This window comes from Phascolarctos cinereus, unplaced genomic scaffold, assembly GCF_003287225.1.
Source record: "Phascolarctos cinereus isolate Bilbo 61053 unplaced genomic scaffold, phaCin_HiC Scaffold_7;HRSCAF=346, whole genome shotgun sequence".
Classification (NCBI taxonomy): Eukaryota; Metazoa; Chordata; class Mammalia; order Diprotodontia; family Phascolarctidae; genus Phascolarctos; species Phascolarctos cinereus.
The window spans coordinates 91,086,134-91,102,931 of NW_027556180.1; the positions used below are offsets into that span (position 1 = coordinate 91,086,134).

Here is a 16,798-nt window from a genome sequence, read left to right on the forward strand (position 1 = left end):
CCTCAGTTCTTCTCATTGTTGTTCAATTATTCCAGTTGTATCTGACTCTTTGTGACCCTTTGGGGTTTTCTTGGCAGAGATACTGTAGTGCTTTGCTGTTTCCTTCTCCAGTTCATTTTACAGATGAGGAAACTGAGGCATATAGGGTTAAGTGACTTGTCCAGAATCACACAGCTAGGAAGTGTCTGAGGCCAGATTTGAACTCTGAAAGATGAGTCTTCCTGACTCCAAGCTGGGCACTATATCATAATGTACCACCCAGCTGCCCACTAGATCTCAGTTCTAGGACCAGGTTTTTCTAGATTTATAACTGCTTCAGTTCTTTTATCAAAATGAATGTTTATAGGCAGATTGAAAAGATTTCACCTTCTCTGCACCTTGAAAAGATAGGACTTCAGAAAATTTCTCTTTGTTTCTGTCTTTGTTCTGCTGAGGGGGCCAACTGAAGGCTTGTGGAAACACAGATCTATCGACATAAAGCTGTGACAGCTCCCTGGGTTTTCTCACCCCAAGCAAGTTCAATTACCCCTAGCTCAGAGCCAATCCAGCTGGAGGAGACTGATAAGTCCAGTGTCAAGATGATGCAAAAGCTTATGAACAAATTTTAATTCTTGCTGAGTAGAAAAAGAAGAAGCAGAACATGGAAATGCAGAGTCCAATGACTTTTGGAGGAAAATCTCTTTCTTCTTGGCTACACTTGGTTAATATGTTCTAGATGCTTAGAACAGTCAGTGTGCCAGTTCCTCAACACTTCCCACATTTGAAAAATGCCTCATAAATACTGAGCATGGGATGTACCATCCTGTATTACCCAGAGAGCTCAGCAATATGGCTGGATCTGTTTTAGACTTTATTGAAAATGTCCGTTTTGAGAAGTATGAGGGTCTGTTATCAGGGAGGGGATAGTAGCCTTGCACCTTGACCTAGGCAAACCACATCTGGAATACTGTGTTCATTTCTGGGTGCTTCTGTTTAGGCAGCACATTGATAAGCTTCAGGTCATCTAAGGGAGGGTAATGAGAAAAGTAAAGGGTCTCAACTTCATGCCATGTGAGAGTCAGCGGAAGGAACTTTGGATGATCAGCCTGGGGAAAAAAAGACTTTGCAGTAAGCACTCTATCTGAAGGGCTGTCATGAAGAAGTAGGGTTGAAATTGTTTTGTCTGGCCGTCAAGGACGGGACCAGAAAGCGCAAAAAGAGAAAGGCTGGATGTAAGGAAAAAGCTTCCTAACAGTTATAACTTCCTAGAATTGGGATGGGTTGTGTTGGGACAGGCACCCTCTTCACTGGAGGTATTTGAGCGGAAGGGGTATGACAACACCTCAGGTACATTTTTGAAGGGAGTCTTACTAACCTATGAGTTGGACCTAAAGGCTTCTCAACTCCCTTCCAACTTGAGAGTTCTATGATTTGGAGGGAATGACTGTGCCCGAAGCTCTTAATATTCATGGAGGGCCCTATTTAAGTGAACCAGTTCATTTTGCAACCTTTAAAAGTGGTTTTATTGTACAACAATTGCTGGTCTAATTTATGTAGAGACAGATATGTTTATTCCCTGGGCCTCCCTAACACCTCCCGATTCCACCATCTTGCACAGGCAAAGGTCAAGGCAGATGAAAAGCCCCCTTGTTTGTAATCTATGCTTTATTAGTACAACTCAATGGGTAAAACTATTAACCCCACGGCTCTACTTCACAATCAGCATGAACAGAGTGGAGAGACATTGTTCCTAAAGTAGCTTAGGGTCTTTTTACGGAGTCAATGACATCATGATTGCTAACTCCATCTTGAAATGTGCTCAGAGCCTTGACCACTAACAGCAGTGCTTAATGATAGGACATACATGTGAGGACAGAGATTTTCTTGAAGAGGTGAAAGTAGGGGTCTTCTGAGACTTGCAGTTTTTACTTCTATACTTGACGGGTCCTTTTTTAGTATACTGATCCATAGCAGTCACATAAGACATGGCGTCCTTTTTGGAAATATAACCTGGGCCAAAAAGTAGGGAGAAAACACAGCTCTAAGTAATAGCATATCAGCCAACATTCACATGGAGTTTTCTGTAGAATGCCAGAGTGTCAAAGAGAATCTTGGGCATCTCTGCAGAAGCATGGCCAGAGGCCATCTATCTAATCCATACCACACAGAAATTCTTTCCATAATATTCCTAACAAGATGTTCTCCAACTTGTCAAAACACTTCCTAAAATCTGTCACTGAAACTGAATGCCCTTTATACTTTCAGTGGGGACCTCTGAATTATCACCAGGGCCGTACTGTGCTTGAAGGCAGGGACCATGTCTTGTATTTATTTTGTATCCTTCACATCAGTGCCACTGTTTCTTATTCTGTTGATCATAAACAGCAACAGTTTAGCAAACATGTATTGAGCATCTACTAAGGGCCAGACACAAGCCCTAAGGATAGAAAGAAATCCATACAATCTCTTTTCCTCAAGGGGGCATTTAGTTGGGGAGATAGGACATGCAAATAAAAAGACAGAGTGAAAGAAAGACAGTTTGGAATTTTTGAAGGGTCCCTATAAAAGTTAACACATTTAAAAATGTTTAGATGTGTAGTCAGTATAAAAGAAGGTTACAACCTCTCTTATGATGAGTTGCCTGAGTTTATCTTACTCTCTTTTGTTTCATTACCAGCTAGTTCAGCTTTTATCCGTCATGCCTTGTCATCAATTTTGTCACTGTCACTTCAGAATTATCAGCTTTGTCTACTCCATTGCTGTCTCCACTAGTGTCAGCTTTTCAAACTTGAGTGTCTTCGGTTCTATCTGGTGAATTTGAAATTCAGTAACACTCTTCAATTCCAACTTTACTATGAAGATAAAGACTTGAACTACCTCAGATGAATTGAACTCCCTCAGCTCTCTGCCTGACGCTAAACCTTTGAAGTGGTCTCACCAGCCACGCTTTCCTTTCTTGAGTCTCAAAAGTAGAGGCTGCCTCTCTCAGTACAGACCTTGATAGATATTTGTTTAATTGAATTGAATGAGGAGGTATCAAATAACTATAAATGGAATGACAAACAAAGGTTAAAGATTGTAAAAAAAAAGGTACTTTTCAATACAGGCACCAACTGCCTCTTTGCCGCTTTATAAGCCTTCATGTGTTTATAGGACCAGAAATAGTGTTATTCTTATTGTCAAGGCTACCATCAGTTCTAAGAACCTACTGACTGGTCGTCTGGTCACCTCTATCCAATCATTCTCCATAATGTTATCCAAGGAACTTTGGATAGCACCACTCTAATAATATTTCTCTGCTAAAAAAAAAAATCCGTAATGGATCCATATTGTCCACTGAAAAAAGTATAAATCGTGGCATTCAAGCCTTCTATAATTTGACTCCAACCTATTTCCCACTCTTATCTAATACTACTTTCCTTCACATTTCTATGTTCCGCTCATCTGGATCATTCTCCATTCCTATTTCTTATCCTCCCTTCTCAACAAACTTGGCTAGTATACCATTCAATACCTTTACTCCTTCAGTCCCCCCATGCTTGAAATGCTAAATTAGACTTCCATATCTATCTTTTGAAGCCTCCACTTTTCTTCAAGTCCAACTTGGATTCTGCCTTGTCCAGTGAAGTCTTCCTTTGAGCTCCTCCTCCTCCATGCTTAAAATGATCACCTCCCCTGCCTGCCCTCCCCACTTTCAAATTTCTCTTAGCATATTCCCTGGACTTCTCCTTTGTATTTATCAATCTTTCCCTAGCATCATGGTTATTTGGTATTGTTTTCCCTGACCTTAAAGAAATGGACTAGGTCATTTTTCATTTTTGTAGCCCTAGTGTCTAACATAGTACCTGTCACAGACTGTGTGTTGACCTGAATGGAAACTTCTGGATTGATTGGATTCCATGCCATTTTATAAGATCAGGTGACTAAGCACTTAACTTTCATTTGTTCTTACATGGCACATATGTGTAAATTTAATGTGTCCTCCATTTTTAAGTTGAACTACTTGGGGGGAAAACCTAAACTCATTTTATTTTGGGATAAATGCAGCAAATAATACCAAGGGTGTGACCTAATTTCTAGGTGAGCAATAGGGAATGTAAGGGCTATAGGATTTTGGAGGAGGGATCTCAGGGCATGGGCAGGGGGAGGGGAGTGAGAGAAGGCTTCATGGAGAAGGTGGGATTTAAGCTGGGCACTGAACAACTTATACAACCATTACTTTTCTCTTAGTTCATAATTCCCTTCCTAAAAACTCTCCTAATTTGGCCCCTGAGACTTTGCTTCTAGTTCACCACAGTGACACTTGGCCAAGCAAACCACTCTAAAACTATGGCCTAAGTGGCTAAGGAAAAGCTTCTGGGATTTTCTTCTCTAAACTTGACTTCAGTTGCAGAATACAAGTGATTTCCTTAGGTTCTTGCTATAGTTGGGTAAATAAGACTTACCTAGGTTATATTTCTGGAGAAGACTGAGAATATACTGCCATTTCAGGTTCTTCCTTTGGGGCTTGGAATCATAAACTTTGGCAATGCTGTTCAGGTAGCGTTGTTGTGATGGGTTCAAGCCCTGGTAGAGCAAAATAGAGCTTATGATGAACCAACATTTGGAGGTGCATGAGTGTGATGAATTCTAAACTGAATTCTACAGAAATGAGACTATTGCTCAAAAAGTTTGAAATATTTTACAAAGTAAAATTGGAAAAACAATAGTTTGGACAGTTTCCTCCATTTGTTTCCTTAAACAAATTTTAACTGGCCCATTTTACAATAAAAGAAGGTCCATAAGGAGAAGGGGTTCAAGACAAGTCTCTATGGCCTCTGAGGGGTTGTGGAGATCTGTTTATGTTTTTATGATCCTCTAATCCTGAGATATGCAGCGAAAGGTTGTTAAATGTGGGCAAAGGACTTTTCTAAGGCTTTATCTCCAGTCAAATGTAGGCTTCTTGAAAATAGGGACTATTTTTCATTTTTATCTTTGTATTCTTAATCCCTACCACAATAATTCCTTGCAGCACAGTAAACCTTAATAAATGCTTGTTGAATGAAATCTCTTTGTCCAATTCAACTTTAAATTCAACAAACATTTATCAAGTTCCTATTGTGTGCAAGGAACTAAGAAGTCAGGCAGAACAGGAAAAAAAACCCCAATAGTTCTTGCCTAGGAGCTTTCATTTTACTGTATGATACACGTAAACAAGTAAGTGAATATACAATAATTTGGGCAGGGAGCGAATATTAATGACTGGGAAGATTAGGGAAGGTTTTGGGCGGAAGATGACACCTGGACTGAATTCTGAGGGAAGCCAAAGCTTTTTAAAAGTGGAGGTAAGGAGGGAGTATATTCCAAGCATGGGAAACAGACTATGCAAAGATATAGGGGAAGGAGATTTCGTTCTGAATTTGGAGAACAAGGCAATTGAGCTAGTTTGTCTGAAATGTACAATGTGTGAAAGGGAATAATCTTTTAACTCGGTGAGAGAAGTAAGGGAGTGGTTGTTAGTAGCCACATTTTGGGGTGTTGAAATGGGGCCGTTGAGAATTGGAAGGTTCCTCATAAATCCCTTTTTACTACTTGTTGTGCCAACTAAACTCATTTCAGGAGAAAATCAGTTAATTTATTCCCCCAAGGTGAAAAATCGAATGGATTCAAAATGATCACTGATATTCCTAAAGTAGGGATTGCCCACTGAAGGGTATCCAGAGTAATAAACCTGGGAGTAAAGGAATGGTCTAAGACTTCATTGTAGCTTTCCTTAAGTGGGTGTGTAGAGGGAATAGATTGCAGCCCTCCCTCCTTGAGGAGAATTGGATCTACCCAATAGATTGCATGTGTGCATGTATATATGTATATAAGCCCATCAACTGAGACAGGTCCATCTCCCCCACCTCCCATGAAGAGAAATAGGGCAGCTAGTGGCCTAAGCCAGAGACAAGCAGAAATGAAGCCTGGTCTTGTGGACTTGGCCACTGGCCATGATGGAACCCCTTTCAGGCCCAGCTAGAATTTTCCACAGGTAAGCTGAAGGAGCTGTTCAGGACCAGAGGGCATGATTGGTGTGGGAAAAGCTGAAGCAAAAGGGGGTGATCAGCAAAGAGGACCCGATGTGAGGAAGAGGTGAGCTTCACTATGACATTGTCTATTCACCGAGTCCTGGACTTGGGGCAAAGTACCTGAACAATGAGTCCGGGTTGGGGGGGGAATGCTGAGCGTGGCTGGAGAGAAGCACCTTTTTAAAAAAAATTCTCTTTATTCCAACCATTAGTAAAACTTTTCTTTGGTCATAGTTTTGTATGCCCCACTGCTGGCTGAAGGAACAATACAGAAGCAGGGAGCACTAGCCAAAATCAGATGGCCTCAGGGTCTCAACTCTGGGCAAAAGCTGAGCTATTTTATTTCAAGGCTCGAAAAACTAAGCAGAGTCCTTATGAGGTCAGATCTAAAATCCTGAACCATAGTTAGGCAAGATAATTTTATACGAATTTAGGATTAGGAGATTAGGCAAATTGCTTCTGCCTCTTGTTAGAAATGTCCTCTGGGGTTTGGTGCCCAGAACTAGGAGTCAAATCTTGGATTTGAAGTCTGGGTATTCTTGACCCTGCTTCCTGCTGTAGTTAGGGGATCCTGATGGCTCAGACTACAGAGCATGAGCTACCTATTTATTTCCTGAGTGAAACTAATATGGATAGTAACTGGAGCAATATGGGGGTGACCTATGTGTAATGATATGGGAAAGAGAATGAATTCCATCTCTGAATAAACAATTTAGCTTTTTAAAAATTATTGAGAACTTTATAAATGGAATGTGAGTGACTCCATCATAGAGGATCTGGGCATGCACTAAAACTTCATTACATAAATGTACTAGATCCATACCAACTGCAAGAACAAGTCAATGAAAAGTAACAGGAGCTTCCATTCTACGAGGTGAATGAGACTCTCAAATGGAATTCATTTGATTTTGGCAGTAGGACAAAGGAGCTTAGATCTTAGTATAAATCTTACCTTACATGCAGAATAGGGAGATAACTGTGAGCAATCTAATAGAAAGACAAGCCAGATCTGGGAGGAAAGAGCTCTTGAAAGAGGACAGAATTTTTATCAATCAGCTAATAAACATTTATTAAGTCCTTGCTGTATGCCAAGCATGATACTGAGTATTATGATACAAAGAAAGGCAAAACCAGTCCCTGCCTTCAAGAAGCTCACATTCAAAAGGCAAAACTACATAAAAATAAGCAGACATATACAAGGTATATAGAGAGTATTTGAGAAATAACCTCAGGAGCAAAGGAACTAGTAGTTGGAGTGACCAGGAATGATTTCCTCCAGAAGGTGACTTTTTAGCTGAGTCTTAAAGGAAAAGCTAAGAGGCAGAGGTGAGGGGACTGTCCTCTTATACTGCAGGCACCAAGAACAGCCAGTGCAAAGCCATAGAGAAGAGAGATGGAGTGCTGTGTGAGGAACAGCAAGTATGCCAGTACACCCAGATCACAGAGTACAAAGAGGGCTCAGAGTAAAGAAAGGTAAGAAGAGAACAGGTTATGAAGATCTTTAGACCACAGATGGAGGACTTTATATTTGCCATGGAAGTAATGGGAAACTATTAGAGTTTAATGAGTAGGAAGCAACTCAGATCAGTGCTTTAGGAAATCATTTTGGCTGTTGAGTAGAGGATAGATGGCTTAGAGAAAGTACAGACTTAAGACAAGAAGACCAATGGGAAGACCATAGAAATGGTCCAGGCAACAGGTGATGAAGGCATGGATGAGGGTGGAGGTTACAGGAATAGAGAGAATGGGACATATGTAAGTGATGCTGGGAAGGGAGAAATGATATTTGACAACAGATTAGATATGTGTGGGGTAAGTGACAGTGAAGAGCCAAGGATGACGCTGAGATTGTGAACCTGAGTGAGTGGGAGGATAGTGGTGTCCACCTCAGTAATAGGAAAGTTGGGAAGAAGGGAGGGTTTTAGGAAAAGAAAATTTCAGTTGTGGACATGTTGAGTTTGAGATGCCTGAAGTACGTTCAATTGGAGATGTTCAAAAGTTTAGTGATGCAGAGCTGGAATTCAGCAGAAAGACAAGGGCTGTGTGTACAGATGTAGGAGTGGACAAATGGAGAAATCATTTGCATAGGAGCTCACCAAGTCAGATAGTATAAGGCAGAAGAATCCAGGAAAGAGAGTTGGGAGACACTCGGTGAGTAAATATCCCATGGATGAAGATTCAACTAAGGAGACTGAAAAGAAACCATCAGATAGGTAAGAAGAAAACCAAGAGAGAATGATGGCACAAAATGCCAGACAGCAGAGTATCTAGGAAAGTGTGACCAGCAGTGCCGAATGCTGTAGACAGCTAAAGAAGGATTAAGATTCATGAAAGATTTGGCAAGCTAGGAGATGTTTGGTAACCTTGGAGTGGATTATATCATTGAATTATGAGATTGGAAGCCCTATTGTACAAAGGGTTCAGGAGAGAGAGGAGAGGCAGTGAAAGCAATAACTTTAGATGGCTTTCTCAAGGAGTTACCTATCAACACGAGAGTAAAGGATAAGTACCTCTCCAAGTGATTTCTAACAGCCATCAATGGACAGAAAAACTGAGTATAGAAAGATAAGGTATAGGCAAAACAATTATTCATGAATTAAATTTGTGATTTATTTTTAGCACTTGGTTAAGGTCCTTGGGATTTCCTCTGGGGATAGAATGACAGTCCCTTTCAGTCGTTAAGTTTTTAGAAGCCACTGGATTTCCCAGAGTTTTATTCAGGTTTCCCAGATGTCTCAGTACTTCCCAGATAGTCATCAGATCTCACAGAGCTGGTCACTCTTCTCGAGATATAAAAAAGCTGTGGTTTTGCCCACACAACATTTCTGAGAACAGCTTTAAATGAATTACAGCTAGGTCCCAATTAGTGACCCAATTAGTGTGCAAAGTGAATCCTCTGACATGGTGAAATTTGAATTGTTACTATTTGAAGTTAATTATGTAAAACATAGTAATTGGTTTGAACCTGATATAGAGATGTAATTCAAATTCATGTAATTTGATCATTTCTTGGGATTCTTTATTTGCACTAGTTGGGACCTAGCTGATGAAACTAAAAAATGGTTCAATCATCTACCAGTGAAACAGTCTCCCTCATGAAGTATCAGAAGCAGCTGGTGACACAATGGATAAAGCACTGGGCTTGGAGTCAGAAGTGAGTTTAAAACCAGCCTCAGGAACTTACTATGTGACCATGGGTGAATCATTTAACCTCTACTTGCCTCAGTTTCCTCAACTGTAAAATTAGGATAATAATAGTGCCTAATTTGCAGGGTTTTTGTAAGGACCAAATGAGACATTTGTAAAAAGTGCTTCGTACAGTGCCTGGCACATAGTAGGTGCCATATACATACTTATTCCCTTCCCTTTCCCACCAGTGAGCTCCTTATTACTAGGTATGTTTAAGTAGAATCTGGATGACCATTCTTCAAGGACATTATAGAAAGGTTTCCTGGATTTGGCGAGTAACTGGACATTACTTCTAAGGTTCCTTCAAGTCTAACATTCCATAATTCTATGACTCTACCTTCAGTACTGCAGGATTCAAAAAGAAGGAAGAGACTGGTTGGCGAGGAGATGGACGGATTTGTTTGCTAGGAATTTGGACAGGATAGCAGAATGCTACATGTTTTTTCTTGTTTTGGTTCATCTTTCTCCTATAGCTAGAAAGGAAAACAAAAGAAACAGATGATAAAATTTCAGTTTGAATGGATCCTTCACCTTTGGGATATACCTGAATGTGGAAGAGCAAGTAACTCTATCCATTATCTAATGATTAGCCCATGAGGTGGTGAGCCAGTTCATCCCATCATCCCCATCATGTGGTTGATTTTGGCACTTTCCCTTCCTGTTTCCCTTTAGGGGCTGGTCCAGTAAGGCTCAGAGATCAACAGTCTATAGGTACTCCTCATTTCTGAGTATGGCTGCATGATAACTTGTTGTTGTCATCGTTGTTGAGTCATGTCTAACCCTTTCATGACCCCATTTGGGGTTTTCTTGCAAAGATATGGAGTGGTTTGCCATTTCCTTCTCCAGTTCATTTTATAGAAGAGGAAACTGAGGCAAACAGGGTTAAGTGACTTGCCCAGGTTCACACAGCTAGTAAATCCCTGAGGCCAGATTTGAACTCAGGAAGATGAGCTTTCCTGACTCCAAGACCAGTACTCTATCCACTGCGACACCTAGCTGTCCTATGATAACTTAGAATGAGTTGCAAATAGCTGGCCATCTTCCTTTGCTTTTTTTTCTTTCTCAGAGATTCAGAATGAGAGGTCCAAAGTAGCTGTGACTAAGACTTGGCTGCTCTTAAGGCAAGTAAGTCAGGTAAAATTCTCTAATGATCTTCATTTGAGATTCTTCTTTTTCTGTCTTTTGGTGAGCAAGGGAGAATGGATTTAGGACTTGGGAATCACTCTTTTGGCTTTGACAGGACTAGCCAGGTATAAGAATTAGAGCTATTAAATTCAACCCCTCCCCATCCCTACCCCTAAAGCTTTACCTTCCTTGTCTCTACTTTTGAATAGTAGGAAATGAATACAGCAGAAACGCATTAATATGCAAAGTGTTCTTTGTGATGCAACACCTCAGACTATTGACCAATCAATCCACAACATTAATTAAGCTCCTACTATGTGTCACCTGTGCTAGGTGCTAGGGATACAAAAATAAAAATGAAACAATCCTCGTCTTCCAAGAACGTAAATTCTATCACAAACAACTCACCTACAAGTGGACTGAAGGAAAAAAAAATCAATTCTATGCTGCAGACTTACCTGTTATAAATGAGATCGAGCTGAATAGAGGATATCATTACCTTTTATCAACACAATAGAGTTAGTACTTAGGAAGTCTGCCAATTGATGGTACAATTGCCTGGGAAGAGAAGACCCAGTGCTTAGATTTTGAGTCCACTTGTAATTCTGAGGCTAGGGAAAAAAAAAGAATGCACTTGTATCCTGTATCCATGACAGAAAATTGTAAATTAAACTAGAAATGTTTTATTATAGCTGCTCTCTTTTGGAGTGGACTATGGACACCATGCTGACTGTGATACATTTTCCTTTAAAGACTTTCTGATTCAAACCTCCCTCCAACAGGCATCTGTATCATCTCAACATTCCTTCTCCATTTTCCAGTCCTTTAGAGCAGAGGTGAAATATTTTCAGAGCCAAAAACACTTCTCTGCTCCTGCAGTTCAAGGATCTCTGGCTACATTTTCTTTCCTGGGAAAGCTAATTCTTATATCATACAAATTTTTCCTAGGTCATTGTTGAGGAAATATGTTTCTCTTTTTAGTAACCCAACGGCTCATAGCCAATGAATTCTGAAGGAAACACTTGGGAAGATATATATGTTACCTACATAACATTTGAGAAATTATTCTAATAAACTTACCTTGTTTTACAAGTTAACTTTCCTCTGAAATTTTTTTTAAATTCATGAGCTGCAGCTCAGTTCCCTTCTTGGTCTTTCCTTTTTATCCTCATGATGGTAGCGTTTCATTCTGTTGACATCCTGATATCCTAGCAACATTGTGAGGCAGAAAAAAAATCAGCTGGTGCCCTGGCTAACTTCTGAGCAACTGCCCACTTTATTCTTGATATTTTCTTTATCCAATGTGATTAATAATTTTTGGGTCAAGCAATAAATCAATCAGCAATCATTTATGATGCTCCTACTATGTTCTAAGCACTGGGGATATGCATTAAAAAGTGAGATTAAAGTGAGAATTAAAAATTGAGGGAATTAGACAAAGCCTCAAGGAAGAGGAAATAATTGAACCGAGCCTTGAAAGGAGCTAGGGTTTTTAAGAGGCAAAAGTGAGGAAAAGAAAACATTTCAGGAATGTAAGGATAGACTATGCAAAGGCATATGGTGGGGGGGGGCAGGGTAGATGGAATATAATAGATGAAGAACCTCTATTTGTCTCGCTTTTCTCAATTGATTGGAATATAGAGTGGAAGCATTAGGATGTGCCTAAACTGCATTATAGATCGAAGAAGGAAGGCTGTCCTTAGCCTTAATCTTATTGAGCAAACCAAACGAACACTTGGTGTCTGGAGATAAAGATGCGAATCGAAAAAGGTCACGAACTCCAGGAGCATCCCATTAGACTAGATTTTTTCCTAAATTTGGTTTCATATACTGTCTCTGCTGCCTGTTACCTATGTGAATGCCAGCAAGCCCCTTTGCCTATCTGGGCTTCACATTTCTTCACCTATAAGATAAAGGTGGTTGGACAGCATAATCTCTAGGGTTCATTTCTAATTGTAAATCCTAGGATCTGATCTCCTTTCCATCTGCTCCTCTCTCCTGCTGTCTTTTCTGCTCTCTACCTAGCCCTGGCATTCTAAGCTTTAATAGGGTAAACAAAACAGAACAAAAACACATAGCTCTCATTTTGCTTTTGAAGTAAATGAATTGGAGTAAAACGCTGCTTCCTTTCCCCTCTCTCCTGACTTTATAACAGCGTGCTGATGCATTTTTTTTTCTTTTCCTTTGAGCAATATGGTGAAGAGAGGGTTATGGGGGCCTCATAGAGGTTGTTGAATAAAACAATCTGAGAACCAATCAGTGTATTGGGATGGTAGGAACTGGAGCAGTCCTCAAGTGAAGAGGAAAAGGCTCCCTGGAGGACCTGATGTTCAGGAGCACAACAGGGTGGTAATGGAAAGGAAAATTCACCCTAGAGGCACAGTGGGCACCCTTCTCCTCACTACGGGGCCATGCAGTGTTAATTGAATGAATGAATGAATGTAGTAAAAACCAAAAGTGTTTCCCCACTTTCAGAGAATCTTAGAATGGGAAAGGATATAAAACTTTAGAGTGGGGAGGACCCTTAGAAATCATCTCTGTTTCTTTCTCTCTGTCTCTTTCTCTGTCTCTATGTCTCTATCTCTGTCTCTCTGTGTATCTCTCTGTTTGTCTGTCTCTCCCCTTAAATTACTCGATTTTCTCATCTATAAAATGGTGATAATAATAATACCTACGTTACTGAGTTATTTGAGGCAGCTAGGTGCCACAGTGGATGGAGCACTGAGCCTGGAGTTAGGAAGACCTGAGTTCAAATGTGACTTTAGACACTTAGGATCTTATGTGGCCTGGGTAATTAATTTAACCTCTGTTTGCCTCAATTTCCTCAACTGGGAAATTGGGGTAATAATAACACCTACCTTGCAGGGTTGATGCAGAGACCACATAAGATAATAATTGTAAAGCACTTAGCACAGTGCTTGGCACATAGTAGGTGTTTTATAAATAAATGCTTATTCTCTTCCTCTTGTTATGAGGATCAAAGAAGATAACTTTTGTAAAGCCCTTTGCAAACCTTAAAGTGCTATGTAAATATTTGTCATTATTCAGTCATTTCAGTTGTGTCCAACTCTTCATAATCTCATTTAGGCTTTATTGGCAAAGATGCTGGAGTGGTTTGCCATTTCCTTCCCCAGCTCATTTCACAGCTGAGGAAACTAAAGCAAATAGGGTTAAGTGACTTGCCCAGAGTCACACAGCTAGTAAGTATCTGAGGCCAGATTTTAACTCAGGTCTCCCTGATTGCAGGCCTGGCACTCTATTCACTGTGCCACCTAGCTGCCCCTAGCTATTATTATTTTTTTTAATCATTATTGGTCCAACGATTCCCAACTTTTTCAGGAATGAGAACTCCTCACAAATTAAAAAAAAAACCAATCTCATGGATCCTCACATATTTGTAGTTGTCTGTTAGAAGATACAAAGTGGCAAGAAGCTACCATGAATGAAGGACCATGTTTAAATGAATTTGAAGTTTATTACATACAATAGTGCCTGTATATATTTGAGAAATAGTAATACATGTATAACAAAGATTGATACTCACATGAATTTACGACTCCTTAGCCTCACAGCTACCTATCTAATTTTAGAGATGAGGAAACTTAATACCACAGGAAACAAAAGACTTACCTAGGGTTACACAGTTAGAACAGAGTGAAGTCATTATTACAATCTAAGTCTTTTGACTCCAAAGGCAGGCCATGGTCCTTCTCTTCCACTGTCCCATGTTGCCTGTACTGTACCAGACTGCTTCTTCTTTTTTTTTAATTAAATTAAATTTTTTGTTACATTTTAAGTTCCAAACTGTCTCCCTCCCTCCTTCCTCACCCCACACTAGAAAAGACCACCATTTGACATAGATAATATCTATATCTATGTCTATGTCTACGTATATGTCTACATTTACATCTATAGCTATAGCTATATCTATGTATGGCTGTGTCTATATCTACATCTATGTCTGTCTGTCTTTCTGTCTGTCTATCTATCTATATCTATCTATGTATCTAACTGTGCTATGCATACTTCCATTTACCAATTCTTTCTCTGAAGGTAACTAACATCTTCCTTCATAGGTCCTTTGTGGTTGATTTGAATATTTATAATAGAATAGCTTAGTCATTCACAGTTATTCTTTGAACAATATTGCTGTCACTGTATACAATATTCTCTTGGTTCTGCTCATTTCACTTTTCATTATTTCATGCAAGTCTTTCTGTGTTTTTCTAAAATCAACCTACTTGTCATTTCTTGTGGCATAGTAGTATTCTATCACAACCATATGCCACTTACTCAACCATTCCCTAATTGATGGACACTCCCTCTAATTCCAGTTCTTTGCCACCACAAAGAGAGTTGCTTTAAATATTGTAGAACATATAGGTTCTTTTCCTTTTTCCCTGATCACCGTGAGAAACAGACCTAGTAGTGGTATTACTGGGTCAAAGGGTATACGCAGTTATACAACTCTTTGGGCATAATTCCAGATTGCTCTCCAAAATGGATCAGTTCACAGTTCCACCAACAGTGTATTAGTGTCTCAGTTTCCCAAATCCCCTTCAGCATCTGTTTCTAAGAACTCATTTAGTCTATTCTTCCACTACTAGGTAGGAATCTATTTCTAACTGGATGGTTGTCTAGCCTTTGCTCTAATACTTTTAATGACAAGAATTTTCCTGTCTAATTAGGCGCTCTGTTCCATTGTTAAATAGATCCAGTTTGCTCTGTTTATATAACATCTAGCTTTGTTCTTGGTACCTCCTCTCTCATGATCCCCTCACACCTAGTCTTTCCTTTTTTCTTATTTTTGTTACAAATTTATTACAATTTTTATTATAGATTACAAATATTACACATATTTATTACCAAGTTTTATTTCAAAATTTTTATTACAAATTTTATTGCAAATTCTTATTTTCATTACAAATTACAAAACTTAAAAATGTTTAGTATAAAAGTTGCTTAAGGTCTATTTTGTTGTCCTTGATATTCTGTAGTCATCTCATTGTGTTCTGGGCCATGCTCATTCTGCCATGAGTTCTGGTAAGTCATGATACTTTTGTTATTCCTCTTTGGTTTCAAATCTTTTCCTTCCATATGGTACACATGCAGTCTTCTGTTAGTGATTCAACTCAGGCCAAATTGTGAAGTAGGTGAAATTCATAACTGCTGTCCTTTCTGTCTTTTGTATTAGTAACCCTTTTCTGCTTTCAGGATATTTCTTTACCAAATGTCTCTCCTGAGCCACATTCAAAAAAAAAAAAAGTCAAAATTCTATTCTGTGTCCCATTTTTGGTTTCAGCTGGCTGTTAATTAATACTTGACAAGGTATAAACTGATAATTGAAATGTTGGCTGATAACTAAGGTGTGATAACGCCTAGATATTTTTGCATTTTAAAAGTGAACTCTTACAGAGAGAAAAATCTTTCAAAACTGGTGAGAATGAAGATATATTGATGAATCTGAGGCAATGTTTTTAGCTGGTGATTGGGCGGGCAGGAGCCAAGCCATCCTTCTCAAATTATACTTTTGGAGTTATAAGGGGCTTAGAAATCCTCTAGTTCAACCTCTTCTTTTTGTAGAGAAGGAAACAAGACAAGACACCAATTCAGACAACAGTAAAGCCAGGAATTTGGGCAGCTAGGTGGTACAGTGGATAGAGCACTGAGCCTGGAGTCAGGAAGACTCATCTTCCTGAATTCAAATTTGGTCTCAGATACTTCCTAACTATGTGACCCCTGAGCAAGTCACTTAACCTTCTTTGCCTCAGTTTCCTCATCTGCAAAATGAGCTGAAGAAGAAAATGGCAAAGCCCTCCAGTATCTCAGCCAAGAAAACTAAAAACGGGGTTCTAAAGAGTTAGATGTGACCGAAAACTATTGAACAATGACAACAGAGCCAGGATTCAGGTCTAAGTCCTCTGGTCCAATGTCTTTCCACTATGCTAAGCTAGGCTGCTGGTTCTAACCTCTTGATCAGTTCTGTTCCTGTTTGCTCAGAAATTACTCCTGTCCTTACTCTGTTTGTTTGAGAATAGGAAGTTGTCAGTACTGACAAGTCATTTATTTATCACTTAGTATTCTGTTCTCTGAGTTAGTATGCGCCATTCACCACAAAACAAACCCCAAGGAACTTTTCCCAAGGTTCTACAGCTTGCCAGGGCTGAAAAGGAGAGCCTTTAGCTAAAGTTCTTGAACTGTGTCCCCTATTTGTATGAAAAGGCAGATAGAAACTACTAGTCATGGGGTTCTGAGATACTGTATTTCATCCTCTCTACCATAAACTTTTTTCGCCCTTGATAAACCTTAATGCTGCCCTACAGCCTCTCCACTTTTGACCCTATCCATTGCCATCCTTGATCACAGGACCATTGGATGACAGAGATATAGAGACTTTAGATATTATCAGGTTCAAGCCTTTCATTTTACCTTTGAGGAAATTGAGATGCTAAAAG

General features: G+C 39.5%; 1 protein-coding gene across 2 annotated transcripts; it reads right to left on the reverse strand.

Moving 5' to 3' along the window:
• Positions 1 to 1,625: 1,625 nt before the first annotated feature.
• FAM216B (family with sequence similarity 216 member B) lies at positions 1,626 to 11,547 on the reverse strand. 2 transcript variants are annotated; one of them, XR_013483413.1, is made up of 5 exons: positions 11,424 to 11,545; positions 10,843 to 10,954; positions 9,556 to 9,691; positions 4,425 to 4,545; positions 1,626 to 1,989 (listed from the first exon to the last, which is right to left on the reverse strand). XR_013483413.1 is itself a non-coding variant. In XM_020971732.1 (5 exons), the coding sequence occupies exons 2-5, from the start codon at positions 10,837 to 10,839 to the stop codon at positions 1,814 to 1,816; spliced, it is 471 nt and encodes a 156-aa protein (XP_020827391.1). In that variant the 5' UTR covers positions 10,840 to 10,954; positions 11,424 to 11,547; the 3' UTR covers positions 1,626 to 1,813. The 2 variants fall into 2 exon arrangements, 1 of the variants encoding a protein (XP_020827391.1); XM_020971732.1 differs by having other exon boundaries at positions 10,802 to 10,954; positions 11,424 to 11,547.
• Positions 11,548 to 16,798: the final 5,251 nt, after the last annotated feature.

Bases quoted from the DNA above. Each gene is read 5' to 3' on its own strand.
- FAM216B (XM_020971732.1), bottom strand. From the start codon at position 10,839: ATGATATCCTCTATTCAGCTCGATCTCATTTATAACAG. The intron at 9,692-10,801 runs GTAAGTCTGCAG...TTTCCTTTCTAG, and splicing joins CTCGATCTCATTTATAACAG to CTATAGGAGAAAGATGAACC. The intron at 1,990-4,424 runs GTAAGTCTTATT...TTTTTGGCCCAG, and splicing joins TCTCCAGAAATATAACCTAG to GTTATATTTCCAAAAAGGAC.